The sequence below is a fragment of the Protopterus annectens genome, chromosome 2.part0 (assembly GCF_019279795.1).
Source record: "Protopterus annectens isolate FY-2018-M chromosome 2.part0, PAN1.0, whole genome shotgun sequence".
NCBI classification, from domain to species: Eukaryota; Metazoa; Chordata; order Ceratodontiformes; family Protopteridae; genus Protopterus; species Protopterus annectens.
This window is the reverse complement of record NC_056728.1, coordinates 43,623,848-43,651,046: the sequence shown is the minus strand read 5'-3', so window position 1 is coordinate 43,651,046 and position 27,199 is coordinate 43,623,848. Positions and strand designations below refer to the sequence as shown.

The 27,199-nt window shown below is 36.5% G+C and overlaps 1 protein-coding gene across 1 annotated transcript in view; it reads right to left on the bottom strand.

Annotated features, from left to right (window-relative positions):
- LOC122792941 (transient receptor potential cation channel subfamily M member 2-like) overlaps positions 1–27,199 on the bottom strand; it is a 1,068,883-nt gene that overhangs the window by 497,905 nt on the left and 543,779 nt on the right. Inside the window, exon 16 of the mRNA XM_044060527.1 lies at positions 12,188–12,307. Within this exon, the coding sequence (XP_043916462.1) occupies positions 12,188–12,307 (120 nt within the window). The remainder of the gene's footprint in view (positions 1–12,187; positions 12,308–27,199) is intronic.

Genomic DNA, 27,199 nt, shown 5'->3' with positions numbered 1-27,199 from the left:
GTTTGGAGTCTGACATGGCCCAGCTATTCTAACCATGTGGGTTCTGTCCTTGAGCCAGTTTGCAACCCATCTAGTGACATAGGGGTTTATATTTAAGCTGGTGAGCTTATCTATAATGCCCGAGTGGGGTATTGTATCGAAGGCTTTTGCGAGGTCCAGGTAGGCTGTGTGGACCACCTTCCCCTTGTCAATGGCCTTGGTGACTGTTTCAAAGAAATTGACCAGGTTTAAGAGGCAGGATCTGCCCTTAACAAAGCCAAACTGGGTAGGATCCAGTGTCTGTAGGTCCCCAATATCTTTATTTATAAGGTCCATGATGATCATTTCCATAGCTTTGCAGACCAAGCTAGTGAGACTTATGGGGCGATAGTTTCCAGGATCCGTTGAGGCACCACCTTTGTGGAGAGGGACCACTGTTGCTGTACGCCACTCTTTGGGTACATATCCTGTAGTAAGGCTGAGATTGAACAGTAGTTTTAGGTTTGGGTTTAGCTCTTCTTGGAGTTCATGTAGGGCCAGCCGGGAAACCGTCTGGTCCCATTGATGCTGTGTTTCTTGCTTTGGAGAGGGCAGCTCTTACCTGAGCATCTGAGATGTCAGGGAGGCAGCACTCTGCTGGGATAGATATTAGCCCTTTTGGTGGTGGGGGGGGGGAGTTTGCGCTGAACCTGTCAGCTAGGATGTTGGCAATGTCTGTGGGTTCGGTGTATTTTTTGTCATTTTGGACTAATTCTGTGCATATCTGGGAATTCCCACCCAGGTTCCTAACATAACTAAAGAAAGCCTTGTGATTATCCTTAGTGTCCTGTGCAATTTTTCTCTCGATGTGTTGCCAATGACTAGACTAGTATGTTTGGTTTATTGTTATGCCTTATGGGCTGTGTGAGTTTATTGTTATGCCTTATGGACTGTGTTTGTGAGATACTGGTGTGTTGTCTGCTGTTTGTGATGTGATTGGTGTTGTGTGTGGAATGTTTGTGAGTGTGTTTTGGAGGTTTCTGTTGTTTAGGTAAGTTTTTATTGAGGACCTCTGTGTAGGTGTGTGTGTTGTGCTTGGCTCTGTGATGTGGGTGTTGTGGTGTTTGTGGTGGCAATTTCTTCTTTGTCAGGAGTACTAACTGTGACATGAGAGAGCATGGATTCCAGGTTATTGATGTAGATGCATTTCTCGCAAGTAGAAGAATTATGTGCTAGGAGAAGAGGGTTGTCATTGAACATCAGGCAGTTGCTACACTGTCACAGTAGGCCTATGTTGACCAGGGTGGCAGGAGAAACTGATGGGAATTGTTCAGATATAGTGTTCTGAAACTTGGATGGACTTATGGAGACAGGGTTTTGATAAGGGTTTGTCCACAAGAGTGTAGTCCACAAAAACCTTCTTAAATGTAAAATAACTGCCGTGAAACCCAATTGCTAAAACCAAAACTAAGAGGGTTAGAATAACAGACAAATTTAATCAGGTTACTAACAAGCAGTAATAAATACAGCAGAATAAATGCACTTCAACACTTATATGTATATATGTATATGTATATGTGGGGTTTAGTGATGGATGGTTGGCAAGGATGCTATAGACATGAAAGCCAGTAGATGCATGTGGTAAAATAAATAAATAAATACAACAAATAGATATATCAAATTTCAATAGGGTGTTGCCCTCAAATACAGCTCTCACAATGCAGTAAATAAAGTGCATATGTGTATTTATTGTATTCAATTCAAGCTTGTACTCCTGTTATTGTTTTACTCTTATATCCATGATAGTATCTCCAGAAAAAACACATGTTGTTTGATAGTCTGTACTATGTTGCTTTGTTTTGATAAAGTCTCTGAATTGACAGAGACAAAAGTGCTTGTCCTTTTGTGCTGTTTCGTGCTTTAACAGTTTTAAGAATTACTTTTTAAAACATTTTCGTGTGGAAATACAAACAGTTGCTGAGTTACTCTTATTGCCGAACTGTCTTGCTGAACCATCATTTTTGGGAGTTTGTGTGTGTCCTTTTTCATGTTTAAGTTTTCAAAGGAAGTATGCAATCAACTACTAAACCAACCCAATTTATAATAATAAAACCCCTCTCATGAAATAATCATCATTTAAAAAGCAGTTACAAACAAAAGCAGAAATATTAACAGTAAGATTAATAGCACAATATTTGTAAATCCCAACGGATTTCATGATTCAAACCAAATGAAACTAAAGCATTATATTGCAGTACAAACCAGGTTTCCTTTTTGTATATCCTAAAGCATGCTTGATATCACTATCTAGCCTATCCAAAGAAAACATATAAACTTTACCAGCATTCATATTCTTATATTCCAAATGTTGGCATTCATAAAAAAGTTCTGCTAGGGCACTTCTAAAATTTTTTCTCTTTATGTTTCTGCAATTCACTTTCAGCCTTAAAAAAATATTTTTCTTTGCTTCATCAAAATATGCCTTACCACAGGCACATAGAATAACATAAGTCATATTACAGCACTCACAAAAAAAATAGTATACAGATTAAATCTGTGATTATTAACAATAATTTCAAATGTACTTTCCATTAAAATACACCTACTAACCACAATAATAATTTAACATTTCCTTCACTACTAAATCCATACTAGATATCATGAGTTGCCTTGTATATCTCTTGTATAAGAAATCAGACACTTCTGTGGAATAATGTTTTGAAATCATTATTTTGTAAAATAAGTCACCAAAAGTTAGACTTATTTAAGTCTTTTGCACATGTTGCACATTGCAAACAAAATACATAAAATTATGATTATACCTGGTTTTATTGCTTTTACATGTCATAGTATATTCCAGATGATGTAAACCTATTAATTCCTTTTTGTTACCATCACAAGCCTTCCAATAGGCGCTTTGCAGATCTTCTACTTTTTAACACCTTCATAAAAACAATTTCATTAAACATTTTGCTTCTACCAAAAAATCATCACATTGCTACAGCTAAATTCACTATAAGGTAGAGCAGCTAACAGTATTCATGGATGATGGCTCTTACCATGTAAAAAATGCATTTGCATTTAATTAGTTACTATGTAATCTAGTTATAACCTGTTGTTGCTTAATCCCTTTTACCTATAAATCCAAACATGTAATTTCATGTTTATTCATATTCCATGTAAATTACATATCAAATTACTTGCCTTCTAATCCTTCAAAAAACGTAAGAAATTCTGGTTCTTTGTCTTTGCATATTAATAATAAATTATTTATGCAATGCAAATATAAAATAACATTATTAATAAAAAAGTAGTTTACATATATATATATATATTGTCTATCTATGGGATTAATGAATTAATCAGGCACACCAGAATGTCGATGGCAAGAAAATGAACCACAAAAAGTTGACAATGGAAATGCCGACAGTCAACTGCGCATGTGAGAATAAAATCTTGCCACATACAACCCCCCAAAACCTCATCAGTTGTTTATTAAAATTAAAGCATTTAGATTAATTTTTATTTTAACAACTTTTAACCTTATTTCACATATCTTTGTACAATTTTGTATATGTCATGATGGTTGGGAGTTATTGTTTTGCTATTGGGTTGAATCCATAAGCTCATTATGTAATTTTTGGGCTATTTTGTATCTATTTTATATCCTTTTAGGATAGTTATTATGTGTAACTTAGATAGTGGTTTTTATACACTTTATATATTTAAATTGTTACATAATATTCACAACTTATTCTAGTCTAGTTTTATTTCGCGATGGTTACATCTGTGACTACAGTAATTCAGTTAATTTATGTATTACTGCTGCATTTGTCTTTTATCTTTTTTATTCCAGTGTTGCTTTAAGCCTTAATTGAATGCATTTGACTAGATCAGAAAATGACATCATGTTAAAAAGTGGTTAAAATAATGCATTTCTGTAGTTTGTTTGTATTTGATGAAGTTCCTGTTATTATTTGAGATGAAAGTGCTTATATCTACACTTGTTTCTGTTGCAATAAACTAAAAGTGATTGTTGAAGTTCCTGGAGTACTTGCTACTTATTTTTTTTGGCTGGAAATTCTCTTTTGTTGTGGATTCCTTGGCTCTTATTGCCTGCATCCTGTGGTTTGTGACATTTTCTTCCTGCTTGTGGTTTTATTCATTTTTTTGGATTACTGTTTGTTTTGGCTACAAAGGAAGGAGGCGGAGCAAGCCAATGGTGTACTGAATGCAACGACGAGCAACAGAAACAGTTCTACATCCATTAATGAGTCTATTGGTGAGCTGACTTTACTTATACAGCAGCTAAATCAGCGAATGGATCATTTTGAGCAGATTTTGTTGATACAGATGTCCTTACATCCCACCCCAAGTACTTCCACACATCTTCTACAAACGGAGAGCACTTTTCAACTAGCTGTGCACCCTAACTGCAATGTTATTAGGAATTTGAACTCTAGACTGGATGTTAGCAGCACAGAGGTTAGTAACATTCTTACAGAACCTGTTTTAAACAGCAATAACCCCAACCAAAGATATGATGTTGTTTTAACTGACTGGCTTAAAGACAGTACTGTTTTTTCACAGACTCTGGCCATTAATACTAGTTCTTTGAATGACTGGCTTTTTGTTTTTGATCGTTTGTTGCTTAAAATAAAAAAACTGCAAATGGACAATGCATACTATAAAGAATGCATAAGACTAGAGGTTGTACCTTAGGGTTTGCGCATCTGGCGTTACCATACTGGCCTCATCCCAGGTTCAAACTTTCAAAAGGAACTTATCAGTTTATTTGATAAGTTTGGACTTGAATATGGACATGGTTTTTAAACATAACCAAGAAGAAATTGACAAACTAAGCCATGAGGTGTCTGTCTTGGATAAACAGTTTGTTAGTGACTTAGCCTTCAACAATAATAAATTTGAATATAATCGTATTTTTTGCTCAATTGAAAAGCAAATGGCTTCTATCAAGAACAGGAAGGTTAAAAAACTGGCTAGAGATGAAAGGGACTATGCAAATCATGTGGCATATCCTCCCCCTTACAGGAATGGCTTATGATTAGGCCCTGAGATCAGGACAATGTACCATCTCATGATATTCACCCTGAATTTGAGCAGGAATCTACGGAGGAACATTTTTTAGGGGAAGAGAATTTCCCACAGCTAAGAAGGTAAGAACACCTTATGAACCAAAGAGGTACCAACTACAACCCTCAGATGAGACAACAACAATTTTCTCATCAGAGAGGCAACGACTGAATGAACAGTGAGGGGTACAAGTACTCATGGAGGGGGAGGAAATGATGCCTGACAGTGTTGTACCACAGTTTATTATGGACAATAAATTCAATGTCCAGACTTCTCTTGTACATATTGATTTCAACAGCACTGGTGATTTTAAAGTTTAGAATTCTTCTGATGTAGTACTAAATGTTACGACATGTGATCTTTTGGTAAAGGTTTTACGTTTATCCCCAGTCATTGTGCCAATGTTGTTAACACTTTATTGGATCTTAAACTATATGTTATAAAATGAAATTGAAATTTAATGTTTCAAGGTGTGGAACATGTATGTGAACCATTTAAAATTTTCAGTTCATACAGTCCCCCCCCATTCACCCTGTCCTAGCTTCTTTTGAAAGAATCGGTGAATTAGACATAAGAAATGTATGCTATAAATCCAGAAGTAAGAACTTTACTATGAATCTAACTAGGGATGAAGAAAACGAGTTAGAAAGGTTGAAACAAACGCATGGTATTAGAATAATGAAACCGGACAAGGGGGGGTGGGGTTGTTATTATGAAAATTGATGATTATATTTCAAAAATGGAGATTATTTTGAACACTGAAACTTATTGCAAGAGTTCTTTGAATGAACTTAATGGTTCATACAGGAAAATTAACGGATTCCTACAGGACCTGTTTATTGAGGGGTCCATCGCTATTCATGAATTACATTAGTTGTTGGTTGAATTTCCTATTACAACAACCATCTTTGGACTACCGAAGCTCCATAAAAACATTCAAGTGCCCCCCATGCACACAGTTGTGGATGCTAGGGGTTCAGTCACCCTCTTGTGAAATTTCTGGATGTTCAGTTAAAGCATTTTTTTACACGAGAAAACTCATTTATGTATTGATTCATGGAATTTTCTCAGTAAAATAAATAATATCAGTTTCAACCCAGATATTCTATTTATTGCAATAGATGTGGTTGATTTATACTCTGTAATCCCTCACACATTAGGGGTTGAATGGTTTTGTGATTATCTCCAATCAAAAGGGGTTGCACAGGAGCGCATAAATGTTTATGAACAGTTATTAGACATGGCCCTTAGGAATAATTATATCCTGTTTGATAATGAATACTATTTACAATTGCAAGGTGTTGCCATGGGTTCTGCTTGTGGTAGGGCTCTATGTAAACATTGTTATGCTTGAACGGGAGAAGAGATTTTTGAGGACCTCTATTTTTTTCCCATTTTGTCAGACATACATGAAATATTTGGACGATAGTTTTATTTTATGGGAAGGCCCCAAAGAGCAAGTTTCTGAATTTTTAGATTGCATCAATTTGACCACCTCTTTTTTGAAGTTTACCCATACTGTTAACAACACAGAGATGTCATACCAAGATGTGTTAATAAAAAAGGATATAGTAGAAGAAAGATTTGTAGCTGAAATATTTAAGAAGGAAACATATTCCAACAGTTTCCTTCATTATGATAGCTGTCACCCCTTTACACAGAAACATGCTGTGGTAAAAGGACAATTTGTACACGCAGCATGTATGATTACTGCATGGTCAGCCTTTATTAATGAGTGCCACAATTTGAAAGAAATGTTCCTTAAGAGAGGGTACCCCTTACAGTTAATTACCAACATTATGTCTGAAGTGAGAACTAAAAGAACACAGGGCCATTTTTTTTTCCAATTCTGGGTAAATCTAATTTGAGGCCCCCCAATACTGTCAGTCACTTCAGAGATGGTGACAGTAACAAATGTCCCCAGTTCCACTCAGAATTTGAACTATCAAACTAATGATATTCCGGTTGAGAATAATGGTAATTCCACGGAACTTGTAGTGACTAACTACGACTCTAGCTTTTCTACATCTTTTTCATGTGATGCACAACACATAAGGGACATTCTCAATAAAAATTGGATGTTACTTAGTCATGAGAGGGGCCTCTTGAGCATTCTGGGTGAGAAACCTTTGTGCGTATTTAAAAAGGGACATAACTTAAAGAACATTTTTGAACACATATCTAGACAATCCAGATATGGACATATGTTCAAGTGTGGAACTTTTAAATTTTGCTCACATATTTTGGATATTGATATGTGCAGAAGCAACAATGTCATGGTAAGGATCCCAGGTAGCTGCAGTTGTGTTACAGAGTGGGTAGTTTACTGCGCTATTTGTTCAAACTGTCCATGTTTTTATGTTGGTAAAATCGAACGTAAACTTACGATCAGGATTAGCGTACATTTGAGAAATATTAGGGATCAGAGTGAAGTCAATGCTCTTGCCAAGCACATTAGAGATTTTCATAATCATAAATTTAAGTTTATTGTCTTAGAGTTACAAGAAAAACATGATGGGGAGGGCCGCATGGCCCTATCTTCTTGAGAATGCTGAACTAACCTGGCAGTTACGACTAGATGCTCTACATTGGCCATGTTTGAATGACAGCCTGTCCATCAGTTGCATATTAAAACTTAAAGCACTTAACAGATGAATTTTTATTTTAACAAATTGTAACCTTATTTCACATATTTTTGTACAATTTTATATGTGTCACGATGGTTGAGAGTTATTGTTTTGCTACTGGGTTGAATCCATAAGCTCATTATGTAATTTCTGGGCTATTTTGTTTCCATTTTATATCCTTTTACGATAGTTTTTATATGCAACTTAGACAGTAATTTTATATACTTTATATATTTAAATTGTTACATAACAGTATTCCACATCTTATTCTAGTCTAGTTTTATTTTGCGATGATTACATCTGTGGCTGCAGTAATTCAGTTAATTTATGTATTACTGCTGCATTTGTCTTTTTTCTTTTTTATTCCTGTGTTGCTTTAAGCCTTAATTGAATGCATTTGACTAGATCAGGGAATTACATCATGTTAAAAAGTGGTTAAAATAATGCATTTCTGTAGTTCGTTTGCATCTGATGAAGTTCCTGTTATTATTTGGGACGAAAGCACTTATATCTACACTTGTTTCTGTTGCAGTAAACTAAAAGTGATTGTTGGAGTTCCTGGCATACTTGCTACATCAGTTTTTGGCTGGAAATCCTATTTTAGTGTGGATTCCTTGTCTCTTATTTCCTGCATCCTGTAGTTTGTGACTTTTTCTTGCTGCTTATAAAGTAATTAAAGCACAAAAAGGCTTATGTGGAGTCATGGGAAGTTTGGCTGAAATAGGATGTTGAGCAAGCAGCTAAAGAAATGTGGGGGAGATCACCCAAAATATTAGAAGTAAGATAAGACAGTGAGATCTGTTACTTATGGACATCAACAATAAGATACAAGTGATTATGATATTTTCAGTCCCACTGGTTCTTTGTTAAGGACATGCATATATGTATCAACCAAGAGATAAAGAAATGGAAAAATATAAAAAGGAGATTGATTTTTTTTTTTTGGGGGGGGTAAAAATAAAGAGTACAATGGGAAGAAAACTAATATTGACAAAGGAACAGGCTGGTTTGATACTTCCATATTTGGAGGCATAGTATAGGGCCATGCAGCTTAGATTAATATATTTAATTTATGACTTTGTATATATGCTTAGATGGAAGCACATAATAGCTACAGTGCCTACTAATCAGGCAATGACAGGATTGCACTTGGAGATTTTGGTCAGATTTAGGAAATAAATATTAAGGACACTATGTATAGCCTTAAATATAGATAAAACCATTAACCACGTCTTTACTTTAAAGGAAATTAGATCTTGGAAAAAGAATAACATCAATTGATTTATATAATAAAAAAGACACTGAAGAAAATGTAATGAGTGCTTGGAAAAGAAAAAAAAACAAATTTTCAGGAGCAAATGATAAAAGGAAATGAGATAATATAGCAATAACCCACGCCTAGGTGTGGGTAATATGGGATTTACCCATGGTTGGCATGGTTTGGTCCTGAGGGCGAAGACAACCGTGGGTAAATCCCGCATTACCCACACCCAGAAGTGGGTTATTGCTATTATACTATGACATTATTTAAGAAAAGAAATAATTACTTTTCTTAAATAATGGCATTGTATAATGCCTCTTTGCTGCCCTTCCGCAGCTGTCTGTTATCCGCGGCAGTTCTGATGTACTGCGCATGCCTACGCAGTACATCAGAGCTGTGGCCAAAAGCAATGGAGAAAGCAAGATCTCCATTGTTTTTTACTGTTTCGCTATGTTAAACGGGTTTAACATAGCGAGACAGCTTTAAAATAAGCAACCCATTTAACATAGCGAGACAGGTTTTAAAAAAAAGCAACGGAGAAAGCAAGATCTCCGTTGCTTTTTACACACTGTGTTGCTATGTTAAAGGAGTTTAACATAGCGAGACAGCTTTAAAAAAAGCACCAGAGATCTCCGTTGCTTTTTTTAAAACCTGTGTCGCTATGTTAAACTCTTTTAACATAGCGAGACAGTGTTTTAAAAGAGACTTATACTAATGGAAAAAGTCCGGGTGACCGGACCTTTTTCCATTAGTATAAGTCGATTTACAACGTGCACGCTGGCCAATCAGCATGCACGTTTTGGAATATTAATGGGGGGTCATGGTATAATAAGATGTAATGAAGCTTGACAAACCTTTAGGCTACTGAGCTCAGATCAACTTGCATATTCAGCTTTAATGATAGGGCTGCCCTGAAAATATGAAGAGTTTGGACAATGAATGTGTTACATGACAATTAGGAGATTTTATAAAGAGACCACAACAGAAATAAATTTCTAAAGGAAAAGCGTAATACTAAGTATAACATATAAGGTAATATTGGATATGAGAAGACAAAACAGTACAACATTAAAATTAGCATGGAGGTAATAGTTAAATAATAATATTACAGATGGATAATGGAGGGAAATATATCTTATACGTAGAAATGCAAATAAATTGAGAAAGTTTAAACATTTTGCATGGAAATGTTTTGACAAATATTTCTATACCCCTGATGTTTGACAAAATGTTCCCACAGGAAAAAGGCATATGTTGGAGATGTAATGGCTCTTGAGATTATATATTTTGGGAATGGACAGTGTTGCTTAAGCACAAAAATGAACTGAATGGTATGTTAAGTCACCTATTTACAAGACAATTTAACTTTGGTATGGAGATATTGTTGAGTCAGTATAAAATAACATGTTCTAAAGCTAACAATTAACTGTATAGTGTTGCAAAACTGCAAGAATGCAAAATAAATTATAGACCTTATAAAACTAAAATTTTATTTAAATTGAACTGCATGCTGCATATTTTAGTCTTTAATGATTGCATTTCTAAATCTGAATATTTCAATACTAATTTCATATATAAAAAGCCAGTTTCTCAATGAATTACCTACCATTCCTTTAGAGTGTCATTACTGTCCTGCCTATAATTAGGCTAATTCAAAACACACACTCCCCTTGGAACTCTGTTGTATTTAATGTGAGGCAGAGAAGCAAACTTCTGCTACAAAAATTTCCAAAGGTAGGTCATCTTCTACTCCAGTTTTACAAAGAAGGACTTAATATCACCTTCATTGCTGTCAGCTGCTGTAAAACCTGATAAACCTTTCATGTCCATATTAACTTTAGATAGACGTTCTTTTGGAAAGATGCTTTGTGCTACATACATCCATTAAAAAATACACTCACACAACCTCTCCTTCTTACTGGAATAACAAACATAAAAAAATAAAAAAAAACTCAAATGGAAGGCTGGTTTTAATTTATTTGGTGCATGGCTTTGCCTTCCACATGGGCATTATGAACCAATCTATTTATGAACAGGAGAGTGATAACTTTTTAAAGTAATGGCAGGTAATTCATTTAGAAACTAGCTTTTCATATATGAAATTAATACTGAAATATCAGAATCATAAATGCAGTAATTAGATACTGAAATATTATGCAGTTTTGGTTAAATAAAATTTTAATTTTATAATGTCTACAATTTATTTGGAGTTCTTGAAGTTTCATGCCAATGTACAATTAATTGTTAATTTTAATTTTGATTGGGTTTGCTTTCCACATGGGCAGTTTTTGTTGTTTTTGAACATAAGCATTGCTGTCTTTAGTGTTTAGTTAGGATTACAAATATAGAACAGAGAACTATTAGAGGTCAGAAACAAAACTCCCTAGTAAAAAAAAAAAAAGGCTGCATTGGATTTTGTAATGGAAATGAGCTAGCTTGAAGAGACACTGACAATAACAAAGCCCTTAAAATATACATCTGTTTAGTGAAGTAGACTGCAATGCAAGGAATGAAGCCACTGTCCCACTTATTAAGATTTGTAATATCACAAAAATTAAACATGTTGTCACTATTTTGTTCTGATCTCAAATTATAATTTAGATAGTTAACTTGTGCATTTAAGTTTTTTGATTTTAAAGATTAAGTTATTGATAGTTAAATGAAAGCACTGATTCTCTGACATGAGGCTAGTTTATTAGTATTATATAAATGTATAACTATAAAATGGCTGTATCTGAAACCATTGTTGAAATAATAAGATACCATGCATGGGGATTGCATAGTATATAAAAATGATGTGGTAATCAATAAAGTGTTGCTTGCTGTACAATATATATCGATATATATTTATTTGCTAGTTTGTGATCATATTAATTTTTAAGGACTGCACTAGCTAACAGTGCTTGTAAAATCTTAATGTATTCTTCATGGTAGTACAGGCTTCGTGTATCTAATGTGCTATTTCTACATGAACTGAAATGCTATTCATCTCATACTGCAGTTGTATATACAAATATATCTACTGTGCACTGTTTGTAACTAAGACATGTCTGTCTCTGGGAATACCACCACCTTAGGTCTCCACTAAAAAGATCCAATGGCTAAGTAGGTGAACTTGTTCAACAAGATGAATAAATAAAATGAGATAAATACATGGGAATTCCTTCCTAATAGTTACTCCCTTGGTATATTTTATATTTCAGGATGCATTGCCACATATATTACAAAATATACTGAGAATACTTACTCTGAAAAGGACCGTGTCACCACAGTACTTTTATTTCCATTATTTTCCACAGTTTCTGTTGTAACCATACTTAAGTCACCATTTTGTTCATTCTCTGTATTTCTAATTTGTTCATCGCTCCTGAAATACAGAAAGTACAGCTTAGAAAAAAAACTTTTAGTATCAGAACAGTTAACATATCATAAATCATGCCATTATTTATATATTTAATATTTGTTAACTGTTGATGTAATATGCATAATCTGCACTGCTAACAGTCATAAAATAAAACAAAAACAAATGTTTTGTCAATGTCAGATGTTACATTGTATTATACCATGCGAACATCGCAAACCCGACAAACGTGCATGCTGATTGGCTAATCCAACCAGCGTGCACATAGTAAATCCTATAAGAAACAACGCAAAAAGTCCGGTAGCTAAATATCATGTGGCGACAGCAAATAAACAGTAAAGTAAAGTAAATCTAATACCCAAAACACACAACAATTTAACGAAAATACAGAAAACTAACCAATTTCCATACTACACTCCTCATTCCCTCACCTCGAACACTAAAAAAATAAAAAGTCATGCAGTCGCAAATACATCACACACACACTACATAACCACCACTTATAACACAATAAAACCAAGCATTCTCATAAAACCATTCACTTACCTATATTCCCTACAATACCTATACACAGACAACTCCAAAATGTACATACTAAAACACACCACACATCCCTCGCAAAGACAAAAACACACACCATACCGAATGTCCACATCAGCATACATCTAATAAAAGCACATACAACACCACCATCTAGTGACCAAATAGTAAAAGTACATATTTAAAAAAAATTAATACAAATTAAAACTACACCACATTTCAACATACCTATAACTACTAAAACATAACTACACATTATAAACTTCTACACTCCTTAAACTATATTATACCAAGCACCACCTAGCCCTTTCCTAACATTTCCTGAAAAACTAAAAAATAACATGTATTTAAATTAAAACAGAAATAAACAATAAACACAAACTGAAAGTGTGGACTATTTTATCTCACAAAAAGTGGAAGAATACAAAAAAAGCAAACAAAAACATAAATAACAACAATACAAACATAATACAAAACAAACTAACACCATGGTATAATAGCAATAATCCACTTCTGGGTGTGGGTAATGCTGGATTTACCAAATCACGCCAACCGTGGATAAATCCAGCATTACCCACACCCAGGCGTGGGTTATTGCTATATTAATTCAGTGATGGCAGTATGTCTGTAGTCTACTGACACGAGTGAAAACTATCCATGTACGTTATTTATTGCATCTTATTAACTAGATAGATCCAACTAGACAAAGTTTGTCTTTCACTGGAGTCTTGTGGAGTAGACTATTAATCATTAAACAGGGCAGAAGTAAAAGGACTAATACTATGTTCAAAAATGACAGATCATACAATATACAGTCTAGTCACAGGCATGGCAGGACTTATAGCTTGTACAAAGTCTATAACTTCAGCCATGTTAACCATACCTCTCAACCTCTTAGATGAAGAAATCTGGACACAGCCATAAATAAAAAAGGGACAAATGCCCAAAAATAGGTACATTTTTAAAATATTGCTGTTACAGACTTAGAAAGTTGATAGAATAACAGGCTTTGCTTTAGCATGCATTTTCTGAAGGGTATGAAGTTTAAAACTCCAATGCCTGTAATTATTTTCTAACTTCAGTCTTTAATGACTTGCCACTAATTTGCCAGAAAACCATAATTTTATGAACAACAGACCAAAAATATGAGGCAAAAATCTAGACATTCTGCGAAAATCTGTACAGTTGATAGGTATGATTTTAACTATATGACAGAAGACACAACAGTCCTGTGCCCCACTGCAGTGTTTTCACAAAAATCATAATATGCATAGGTAGTATAATTTTAGTACTTATGCATACTATAACTTTAAAACTGTTGTTTATATTGCAAAGTGGGGCATACCAATCATTTTATATTGAAGAAACTATGCATAAGCCTCAGTCAAATTCAAGAGAATATGATAAGGGCTACAATTCATGATGTGAAGAAAGCTGCCATGATATGTGAAGGCTTTAAATGATTTAATTGCTTCATCACTGATATTACTGTAAAGAAATTAATGCAGATGAGTAAGGCTATGAATTGTAAATGATCTGCTTCCTGTAGTCAGAGGGTGCAGAGTTAGATTCTTTCAACCTTCATTTGACAACTGTGTGATTCTGAGTGAATGCTTTAACTAGACAGTACTCCCAGGTATCCTTGAAAAGAGACACTTTGTCCAGTAGGTTTACCTCATTAGCAAATAAATAAAAATATTATTTCTCCCAGTCTTTGGAGATTTGAACAATGCACTTATATTAGAAGATACACCACTGACAGTTATTTTTTAAGACAGATTCTCCACCATGGCTTAATGAAATCATTAGAATCATGTATTTGTTGAAAAATAAAACAAGATTGTAAATAGATTACATTTCAATTACATACAGTCATGAAGAATGAAGTAGTATGCAATATTTTAAGGTCAAGACAGCATGAGATTTGCAATATTTATTATTTTAGTTTTAGAGTTTTATTTCTGTAGTAAAGGAGTGCTTAATGTATATTGACATGAGTCACTTTTTCACAGGGATTTAATTTAATTGTAATTGTCACATTGTTATGTAGAGCTACATTTAACTGACAGTAATGTTGCCACCCGTTCCTCTTCTCTCAGGACAGTCCCCATTTGGATAGCCGGATGCTGCAAAAAACATGAGAAATTTCAAATGCTCTTAGATTCTTAGAGAAAAAAATATATTCTAACTTTATTCTAAATCTTGCAGAAGACTGTGATTCTTCTTCTTCTTCTTTCGGCTTTTCCTGATTAGGGGTCACCACAGCGGAACTCCATCCACTAATGATTGGCAGTAGATTTTTTTCAGTGCCGAGGTACCAGCCTGATGCCCAACCTTCAACGAAGGCATGCCCATTCACACATGTCTTTTGAATGCCATTTGGCCATGGGGAGGACATGCAGACTCCACACAGAAGGCGGTCCAGCCGAGAATCGAATGGGAGAACCTCTTGCTGTGAAGCGACAATGCTACCGCTGCACCACCGTGAAGATTGTGATTATTGGTTAGAAAAAATGTACTATGATATAAAACAACAGAAACAACTACAATTGTACAATACTGATCATTTTATTTTGGTAATAAAGTGAAGCCTGCTCATTGGCATTGATTGTGAATATGGACTGGCCTGCAAAGTTAACATCTCTCTCTGCAAAATGCCCAACTTTGAGCATCTGAAAAGATAGTAATCCTTGCTGATAGCTGACAAATCATTAAATATAGCAGCATCTGACAGACACATTAGAATTACAGCAAAATGTGGTTATGCATGGTGTAAAAGAGACTATCTATTAATTTCACTAAAAAGTCAACATGCTTTACATGTGTCACAGTATTGTATAGATCTGATATATGTTTGCATAATAAAAAGATTGTAAAATATTTTCTAAATTAGGCTACAGTGAGAAAATATTAAAGGAGGAAAATGTCTGAAAGGAAATTAATTGCTAAATGCAGAGAGAAAGATGGGAAGCACAGATCAACATTTGTATATAAAACTGTGGACACAGGAAGTGATGACGGTACATTGACATTAAGGTAGACTCTTATAATTCAGTGCATTTAAATCTGTACATTGTAATTTCAGATGACTAGAAATTATTAGTATCAAATCCAAATGTAGGAGGACTTAAACTTAAAATGTAAATGGATACTGGAGCTGCATTATTTATATAATTGTGCAAAAGAATGGCAAGTTATTTTCACACACAGTACTGGATAATTCAGAAGGGTTATTTAAGCCCTCTACAGGTGCGGAAGTTTCCACAATAATCTAAAAAGCACTGTAAACTGTGAAGGTATAATATAGCAGTTGAATTTATAAATAAAGCATTCCTCGTGGCAGTGCAAGGCATCATATACCAATGTTCTGTTTCAGTATGAAAAATCAACAACCATTATGGCACTTACACTTAAATATTGCAGATTTATAATTAACACACACACACACACACACACACACACACACACACACACACACACACACACACACACACACACACACACACACACATGTAAGCACGCTGGTCTGTGGATCTTTTACTTCAGGTACAACCCAGGGCTATACGGCAACAAGAAATGGATAACAGCAATACTCAGCAGGCATTAACAAAAGACAGTTTGATAAAAGTGACAATAACAGGCAAAACATATTAAGCTGGAATTAACAATAAACATGTTGAAGAAATTTGAGTGTAACAAACACAATATGCAATTTATATAGCGTTCTGAAAAAATAAACTATTGTAAAAGTAGAGTAGTAAGGTTATGGTACTGTAGTACAGTTAAGGCATCATAGTATAGTTATGCTTATTTATGCCACCATATTTTTGGTAGTGTCAAAAAAGAAGAAATGAAAAGTTTTATTTTTCTGGCTAAATGTAATGTAACAGATGGGGAGTGGTAGTTAGGATGCTAGTGTTGGAAATCCACAGCATGTTGGACTAGTGTGAATATGGTCTGGAGAAAGTAGCAGTTTGCATTAATAATAATAGTGACAGGCCTAGCTTGGTGTAATAAAGCAATAGAACTGAAATGTTTGGTTAAGAGAATTTTAAGAGATTTCCAAAAGGAATGTAAGATAATAAAACTGAAACCAAAAAGCCCTTCCTCCCAAGGTACCTTTAGAAATATCTTTAAGACAAACTACATACTCCTAAATGATAAATTGCAAAGGTTCAAATTTTCACCAAACATAGTTAATTCCACTGAATGCACAAAAAAATGTACACCACAACACTATGCCAGCATGTAAACAGCACTATGCCAGCATGTAAACAGCTGCATAAATGCAGCTGTACCCCATAGGAACAAGTGCAGGGTAAACCCTAGAAGTAAACCCACATGGTGGAATCACAATATCAACAAACTTTATAATAAAAGGAAAAGAATTTTGAAAAAAAGTAATTTCCACAATGTTCGAGACATTGTCACTGAAATAAGCAAACAACTCAGCAGCTTAATAAAAATCTATCAAAGCCAAGTCTGAGACCGAAATAACTATCCTAGCCAAACAAAATCTCAAAGCACGGAAAAACTCTAAAACTCACACACTACTAAAACAAAAAAATATGGCCAAATAAAGGATCAACAGTTAACCAATAATGTAAAACTTTAGGAGTTTAATATCAAACTTAAAAGAAGAAACATGACCCATGGTTAACACAATTGCTTTCCGACGTAAACAAACAAAAGCTTAAAAGAACGAGAAGTGCTTTCATCTTGGATAAATTTTTTAAAAGATCATAAATGGACTACTTGATCAACAGCCAATCTCTTCAGCTTAAATAAACAACACCTTCATTTGCCAAGAAATTGTTAAAGTCATAAGGACACCTCTGATCTTTAACTAACACTGATGTACTGACATAAGCTGACCTCCAACATCACTTAGAAAAAGGTTGGAGGATGCCTTATGACTGACTCTAGTTATCTGAAGATGTCTTTTTATGTTTGATATTAAACTCTTAAAGTTTTACGTTATTGGTTCACTGTCGATCTTTTCTTCAGCCACAAAATCACAAATCAGTTATTAGTTATGCTTGTAATCTGAAAAAGTACAACACAGCAATGAACTGAGCTGATTGTGAATGATGTTACCTACATTGAGACTGAAGATATAGCAAACCTACTGGCCAATAAATAGCTCTAACTTTCCCCCTTGCTTTCCGTCAGTTGGTTCCTCAACATTTACCTGAAACTGGCTTGCCTCCAGCTACCTTACAAGACCAAGTCCTAAAAGTACAATCAAAAGCTCAAACTACTGTATCAGTGGGTCCTGCCAATATACACAGATGCATCTTAAATAGCATGAAGCACGATTTAGGCACACACCTAACAGCACTGTTTGGTGTCAGCCACTACGCAGGTTTTCTACCAAGCAAATGGAGAACACCTAAAGTCATTCCCGTGCAGAAGGGAGGACCTTCCATATACCCAGGTAATTACAGACCAGTGGGTCTTACCACCCTCATATGCAAAGTCATGGAAAGATTTATCATGGAATGAATCAATAAGGACACAGTGAACCTCTAAGTACTGGACCCATCTCAGTTTGGATTCATTAAGGGCAGTTCATACTTACTCACTCTGGTAGATTTTTTTGAAAAGGTTACCAAAGAAATGGATGAAGACAAAACAGCACACGCTGCATACCTTGACCTGGCCAAAGCTTTTAACAAATCTCCCCATTCGGGCATAGTAGAAAAGCTAAATAAACTGGGAATAAAACCCTATGCCACCCGCTGGATTGCTAACTGTCTCACAGATAAGATGCAGATAATCAAAATAGGAAAATTCATTTACAGAAAGAGAACAGTCACCAGTGGAGCCCCACAGAGTTCTGTGCTGGAACCTTCTCCTGTTTGGCATCTACTTTTAAGTTTATACGTTTGTAGGTGTTTATTAGGCTAATGACCAAAAGTGCCATTTTAATCCTAGCCATGCATCCATCTCTGAGAAGTTCTGGTACCCTTGTTAAGTGTAAGCAGGGGCTTGTGAGGTGAAACATTTACAAGCAGGGGTCTTGGAGATGAATCATTTACAAGATGCCTGTATTCATTAGAGACATAGGTGCCAAACCAGGGATGATTTTCTGCTCCCCATCCAATTTTCCAAGTTACACTTGAATTGGATTAGGAAGGAACTCTACTTTATATGGATGGGGAGCCTGTTCCAGAGAAAGGGTAGTCTGGTATACATACCTGTCTCTTCATCAGGTCCTATTTATATCACAGGCAAGGTTTAAGTCTTCAGAATGGGTAATTCTGGTGCTGTTTGTTTTGCAGATATGCAGGAGGTCCATCACAGTGGGGTCTGACAATGCCTTATATGCCAGGCATAGTTCTCCCCTCAACAGCCTATAGGAGATAGAATATGGGGATAGGGTGTGAAGATATTAGATATTATCATCTGTGCTAGCATGACTAGTTGAAGTTTTGTAAATAATTGTAGATTACCCTGTGTTACATATGCCAGCATGACTAGCTATAATTTTGTAAATAAGTTTATGTCTTTTGATTGTCAGTCTGATTTTTGCAGGATGTTTGAATATCAGGCAGTGTTCTGGCTGACCAAATGCACATGTTTTTTTTTTTTTTTTTTTAAGAGAATTCTGAATGTATGCTATGCCACTGTCAGTTGACCTAGATGTGATGTAATTGTATGCCAGAGCTGAGAGAATAGAATCTTCACAGCAGCTATTTGTTTACTTTTCAAAGTCTGATATAAGAGAGTAGAATTCTTATCGCAGCTTCCTGTTACTTTTAAAATCTGCTATAAAAACAGGCTCTGTGTCAGTCAATGTTTAGTAGTAGTTGAGTAGTAGTAGTTCAGTTGTTTCCAGAGTAGTTGTTCCAGTTGCTGAGAACAGACAACAGCCTGGAGTGTGGGAATAATTTCTCATTTTGCCATGCAGAAGTAAGAGTATAATCCTGCCTTGCTGAGTTTTTTTATTAGATATTGACAGTTAATCTTCAGATAGTAAGGGAAATACAGCTAGTTAGTTAGAGGTTTTCTAAAATCAGTGTGAAATCTATCTTACAATGTTGTTTTTATATTTCCTGTATGTGAAACTCTGTTGTTTATTGGAATCATTTATTCAATATTTCCATGTTTTATATTCTTTTATTATTAAATACTACCTCTCATTGTGGCTGGTTATTTAGTGGATACTTTTGATAACTTGAGTGTGTTTATACTTATTGTGAAAAAACTAGGGCCACTCTGAAAAGCCTTACTACTTGGGTTACAGTCTACCATTTGTACCAATATTTATTTTTCACAATATAATTGAACACTCCTGTTGAAGGGTATTGTGGTATCTGACTGGTGGGAGCTGTTACCTTGTAATTTGGGCAAAGGAACACAGCAGGTAAATCTGTACCAGTCTTTCCCAAGAGGCTGTGTATGTGTGAATATCAGACATTTAAGAGTAAGTGTGCCAGATACTTAGACCTTGGACACAGTTCTCTGCAGTGGTTAGTGTGGAGACTCATTTGTGGGCCTGGAGTGAAGCATATAGTCTAGTCCCAGGTTTGGAGCCTGTTCCCAGTGTACTCTTATGGGAAATTATGCATTGTATCCCTGCTTTTAGTGACGCTTCCTTACTGGAGACAGTGGTGAGGATTGAGGCTCCTTACTTACTGCTCCAGGGAAAAGAGGGCTTGTCACATGTTAGTGGCAGTGGTGTGGGATTTTAATTGACCTTTAGTAGCCACTGGGTACTTCTCACTGAGGTGTGCACTCTCGATAGCCACATGGAAAACATACAGGGTTTCATTGTTACAACAGTTTTACTAATTTTTACTCTGTTAGCCAGGGACAACAGACAAAGATGTCAGCAGAGGATTATAGCAAGTTGACAAGGAACCAATTGGCCAAGGTATGCGAAGCCAAAGGACTGGTGCATGCCAACCTGATTAAAGAAGCAATGATCTCAGCCTTAGTTGCAGCCACAGAGCAGACCAGCATCTTGAGGGAAATCCAGTTTGGCATTGGGGATATGCAGCCTTCAGAGACAGGACAGTTCACCTTTTCCTCAGAGGACTTAAAAATTCATCTGGAGTTAAAGAGACTTGAGCTGGAAACCAAATGTTTGGAGAAAAAAAAGAGAGATTGTGGTGATTGGAGACCAAAAAGAGACTGCAACTGGAAACCAACAATTCTGAGATGGAAGAAAATGAGAAGCAGAGACAGCATGAAAAGCAGCTTCTAACTTTTTGACAGGGTCATGGAGGTAATGGGGAAGGGATGACCGAACCTCAGAATTCATAAAGGTCAGTAAACTTTTTCTCAGTGCAGGCAGGGAAATGACTTTAATAATTATATTTATATACATTTGAGAGGGTATGTAAACAGTAGAAAGTTGAACAAGGGCTCTGGGTACAGTTCCTGACCCCCTTACTCTATGGTAGAGCTGTTAATGCAACTGATAAATTATCTGATAGTTATTGTTTGAATTATAATAGTGTAAAACAATGCTTACATGATTCTTTCAAATTAACCCTGAAATGTATAGAAAAAATGTGAACATAACCACAAGGCAGATGAAAGTGTCTTCTTCTTTTGGCTGCTCCTGTTAGGGGGTGCCACAGCAGATCATCTGTTTCCATTTCTTCCTGTCCTCTGCATCTTGCTCTGTCACACCAACCACCTGCATGCCCTCTCTCACCACATCCATAAACCTTATCTTAGGCCTTCCTCTTTTCCTGTTACCTGGCAGCTTCATACTTAGCATCTTTTTCCCAATATACTCTGCATCCCTCCTCAGCACATGTCTAAACCAACGTAATGTTGCCTCTCTGGCTTTGTCTCCAAACCTTCCAACCTGGGCTCAGCCTCTAATATACTTATTCTTAATCCTGTCCACCCTCGCATCACCCAGTGCAAATCTTAACATCTTTAACTCTGCCACATCCAGCTCTGACTCCTACCATTTTGTCAATGCCACTGTCTCCAACCCATATAACTGGTATATAGCTGGTCTCACTACCCTCTTGTAGATCTTCCCTTTCACTCTTACTGGTATTCGTTTGTCACAAATCACTTCTAACACTCTTCTCCACCCACTCCATCCTAGGCAACTTCAAGGCAGATAAAAGTGTATGTGATCAAATTGCTGATTTAAGTACTTACTTTCACAGGTGGGTGAATGGGTGTCAGGTCACAACTTTTGAAGGACTGGCAGACCTTTTGGTGAGGGAACAAGCTCTCAACACTTTGCCTGAGGACATGAGAATCTGGTTGTAGACTGACAGTATAATTCTACAAATGACATACTGACAGAACCCACACTGCAAAAGTAGCTGACTCCAAATCCAGCTCCAGACAAGTGGAGTACCGAAGGGTTCAGTCCTGGGACAGCTCTTGTTTGGCATCTACTTCTCTGCAGTACAGGCCAATACTAACAGACTTTGGTTAACAAAGTTCGCAGGTGACTGCAAACTGGGAGCCATTATTGAATCCCCACATAATGTGGATATTCTACAAAAAGGCCTTAAAGAACAGATGCTTGGTGTCAGAGCCATGGGCTCAAGCTCAATGCCAAGAAATGTATAGTTATTCCCTTTGGGAAAAAAATGTACTCCTGAATTACCACATAGGTGGCAGTACACTAAACACCAAAAGTGTGATAAGAGACTTAGGGACACAGGTGGACAGTGGTCTCACCTTCGATAACCACACTGCCACAACAGTCAGGACATCCTTCTATGTGGCACACCTCATCACTAAGGGCTTTTTATCCAGAAAAAAAGATGTCATTGTCCCACTGTACCCATCCCTCATTAGACCCATTATAGAATACAACATCTCATTTGTTATGTACCTCTCAAGACATCTGCAACAACTGGAAAGGCCGTAGAAATACCTCACTAAAAGAATGCTTACTGTCTAAAAAACAACTACAGCATATCGTCTACTCAGAGGTGATCTCTGCTTAACATACAGGGACATGTCAAACTCAGAGCTGTTGGACATGCTACACTTAAAGAAGTCCCAATCCCTCAGAGCCACATGCTCCAGGGATCTAAACCTTGTCATCACAATGAACAAAACATGCTGGAGGGATAGGTTCCTGACCCAGTGACTCCCCAGACTCTGGAATAGACTGCCCATACATGTCAAGCAGAGTGCCTCTTTTGCCCTCTTCAAAAGGAACCTTAACGATTGGATGGGAGATAGGAAATTCATCCCGGGATCACATCAGTCACCATGCTAGACATGGGTCCAGGGAAGTAAATATTGTGGGAAGAAATAGTCAGGGAATTGTTATGGCTAGGCTTGTATAGGCCCTAGGGCCGATAGCCTAGAACCAACCTATGAACCTATAATGAGTTGGGGAGAAAAGAGGCTCTCTACTTAGCAAGCAGGCCACCACTGCATAAGAAAGGTTTACCCAGTGCTGCACATGGACATAAGGGAATCCATGAGGGGCAACCTAAACCACTCCAACAGAACTCACCAGTAACAGAGGAAGCCACTAGTTCAAGCACAAGGTCAGGATTAGGGATTAGATGTTTTAAATGTAATTAGAGGGGCCATGTAGCATACAAATCTCCATTGAAGCAAGGTGAGAAACAAAAAGTGAGGGAGCCAGGAAGTAGGAATGCCAGAATGCCAGTGGTAAATTGTTTGTAAATTGTTCTTAGTGGATGGAAGACAGGCCACTGCTAAGAGAGAGACAGCTTCTGATATAACCATTGTGAGGCCTGCAATGGTTAAAGAGGACCAGTACTTGCTTAGGGAGTCCACGCCAGTTGGAGCTTTGGTTGGGACCTCATTCTAAATACCTTTGGCCAAGGTTCACCTTGACTGGGAGGGTGGAAAAGGGAACAAGCAGGTAGGTGTGTTCAAGGATATCCCTGCAGATATCTTAATAGGGAATGATTTTGTTAATGTAGTACCTTGTGTGCATGCAGTTACATGCAGTTAGACTCTGTGACAGGCATGTAGGTTTGGTAGCCAGACAGATCCCATGCCTGAAGCTGGGGCTGGTGATGTGGTTACTTCAGGGAGGGAGCTACCTTGTAGTAGTGAGCCTGAATGTGAACCATAGCCGCTGGTAAGTAATGGTGCTCCCATGGAAATGGTGACTGCAAGGACAGAGGTGAGTGGCAGTAGTACCCAGGCTGATAGCAAGGCACCACTGTCAGAAGATAGTAGGCTTCCTGTGGAAGGGAAGCTGGGAGAAGTTACAAAGATAGAGTTGAGACAGTCTCAGCTTTCACATCCTACCTTATGAGGTTTGAGAGGGGTGGCTAAGGAGGCACCTAATACTCAAGGAAAATCAGAGTCTGTATACTGAAACAAAGGGTTAGTGTACAGAGTGTGGACTCCTGAAGCAGGGCTAGAAGATGAGGTAATATGGCAGTTGGTACAGCCCAGAGCCTACCATCTGGTACATCTAGCCATAGCCAATGACATTCCTTTTGCAGCTAACAAAGGGTTACTGTATAGAGAGTGGACCCCTGAGAGAAGACTAGTGGGTGAGGTAATATGGGAGTTGGTAGTGCCCACAGCCTAATTTCTGGCACCTCCAGCCATAGGCCATCATATTCTTCTTGTAGGTTATATGGGCAAAAAGCATACCAAGAGACGCATTATTCAGAACATTTATTGGCCTTGGATTGTGAAGGATGTAACCTGGTATTGCAGGACCTGTGAGCAGTGTCAAAGGGTAGGCAAAGCAGGGAACAAGGTCAAAATTCTATTGATGCCTTTGCCTGAGATTGAGGAGCCATTTCAGAGGGTAGCTATCTATATTGTTGAGCCTCCGATTACCTTAATTTCCACAGGGAAGAATTACATCCTGGAGGTAGTAGATTATGTTACCAGATACCCTGATTAAGTGCCTGTGTTCTCCATCATGGCAGAGAAAGTGGCAAATGCTTTCAGCAGGGTAGGTTTTCTGAGGAAGATACTGACTAACTGAGGTGCTAACTTTGTCACACCTGCTGGCTTGTCTGTGGAAGCACTGTGGTGTGGAGTTAAGCATCTAAAAAACATCCCCTACCATCCCCAGACTAATGGTCTTGTGGAGAGGTTAAACTCTACATTAAAGACTATGTTATGGACATTTGCAGAACAGTTTAAAAGGGATTGGGACAAATACTTTCCCCCTTTACTATTTGCATACAGAGAGGTACCTCAGTAATCTATAAGCTTTTCACCCTTTGAGTTGCTGTATGGGAATAGGGTGAGGGGGCCTTTAAATCAGATTGGTGATGAGTGGGAGGGTGAGTATGAATCCTACAAGGAGTCTGTTGTGGCATATGTCCTAAACCTAAGGACAAGGCTTAAGAAGCTCATAGGTTTGGCCCATGAAAACCTGGCAGGAGTCCAACATCAGAAAAAGGTCTGGTATGACAGGAATGCTTGACCCCCAGAGTATACTGTGGGACAGCAGGTTATCCTGCTCATTTCTGTCACACACAAAAAGCTGCAGGCAGCTTGGGAGGGACCCTTTGAAGTGGTAGGGAAGTTCAATAATGTCAATTACATGGTAAACCTGTTAGGCAGAAGGCAAATTGTAATGGGTTTCATGAAGTAATGGATTAACTATTGCTTTTAGAGCTTCTCTGTTTCCAGGGAACACAGAAGAACTTATAGGTGGCTATATGGCTCTCATATTTAACTGGCATTTAAGGATGTTCCCTTTCATTCGTCTTGCCATTTTGAGTGTCAAACGTCATTTGTGCATTTGCACAGTAAAGTAGTTTCCTACCAGTGGATGTTATTGCTTTTTTGCTTCCTGTCTTAAGTTTTTTCTTCACTGTTGAAGTTATTTTTGCAGATGACAAATAATTCAGTCAACAAATATGACTGGAAGGCAAAAAATGCCAAAAGACCTCCAGCATTTTATGTGTGGGCCCTCAAAAAAAGAAGGCAGAAAAATTTTACTTCATTTTTTAATAAGTATGTCAGAAATCCACACAAAGATAATGAAGTACTTCACAGAGACCTCAGAATCAGAAAATGAAAGCCAATAATTTAGGAAATGAACAAAGCCATTAATAAGAAAGTATTGTCCCCTGCACCTCAATTTTTTGAGCCTGGCACTTTTTTTTGTTGGTTTCCACTAATGGGGATACAAAGTTAATAGTATGTATGCCAGCAGGTCTCTGCCAATGACAGTACTTACCAGGTACATATATATATATATATATATATATATATATATATATATATATATATATATATAAATATATATATATATATATATATATCATGGTCGAAATTTGGTTTCCACAAATCTATATGTCGAAGCTCCAGGTGTCCAACGCTCAGAATGTCATAAATAAATTCAGATTTCGACATTTCTGACTGCTCTACCACCTAAACAAGCACTACCATGGGTCAAAAGGGGGTATTTTCGACATACATTATAATTGTGTTCAATTATGTCAAAAACAACTACTACAATTTTTTTTTTTTTTTTTTGGCCATCCAATGTACCTTATATATATATATACCATATATATATATATATATATATATATATATATATATATAATATATATATATAGATATATATATATATATATATATATATACACACACACACACACACACACACACACACACACACACATATACATATATATATATATATATATATATATATATATATATATATATATATATATATACGGATCTACTTTAGTTGACCGAGACGCCAGTTCGTCGACACGCAAAACACCGAGACCAAACGACCGAAAACACACAAAACCGAACACCATAACACCGACACACAAAACGTAAACTACACATTACACACAATTACATATCCACTAACCTTAACCCAAACCCTAACCCTAAGGTCCGACACTAAAAGTTAAACATTAAAGGTGAAATCCCTGAAACTCCAGTTAAAGATGATTTTTTTGTTTGCTGCTCTGATTTCAAATCTGTTAAACTATGGAGGAAAAGGCAAAATCAAGGAACAGCAAGGAGAAGGAGAAAACAGTTCAGCATAGTTCTCAACTTTCGCCTTAAGAATTAGTGACAAAGCAAAACATAATTATTGGAAAGGCAACAGCTTAGGGACACCTTTTATATGAAGATATTATTAATATAAAACTCTTCAAAATAATTTCCAATTTTGGGAAAAATTAAGCAAAAGTTTTATTACAAAATAGAGGTATCCCTCCAAAACATGGATAGTTGGAAGTTATAATTCCTGTTTCCTCTTTCCAAAACAATTATTCATCCTCTGGAATTTATTTGCACAAATGATAAAGTCCTATCTACCTACCTTTCACTGGTTTAAATCAGAGTATTACAAACCACTGCTCCCAAAACATGAGTAAAATGACATTTTTGTAGATCAGAAGTATTTTATCTTAGTGTATTTTTATATTG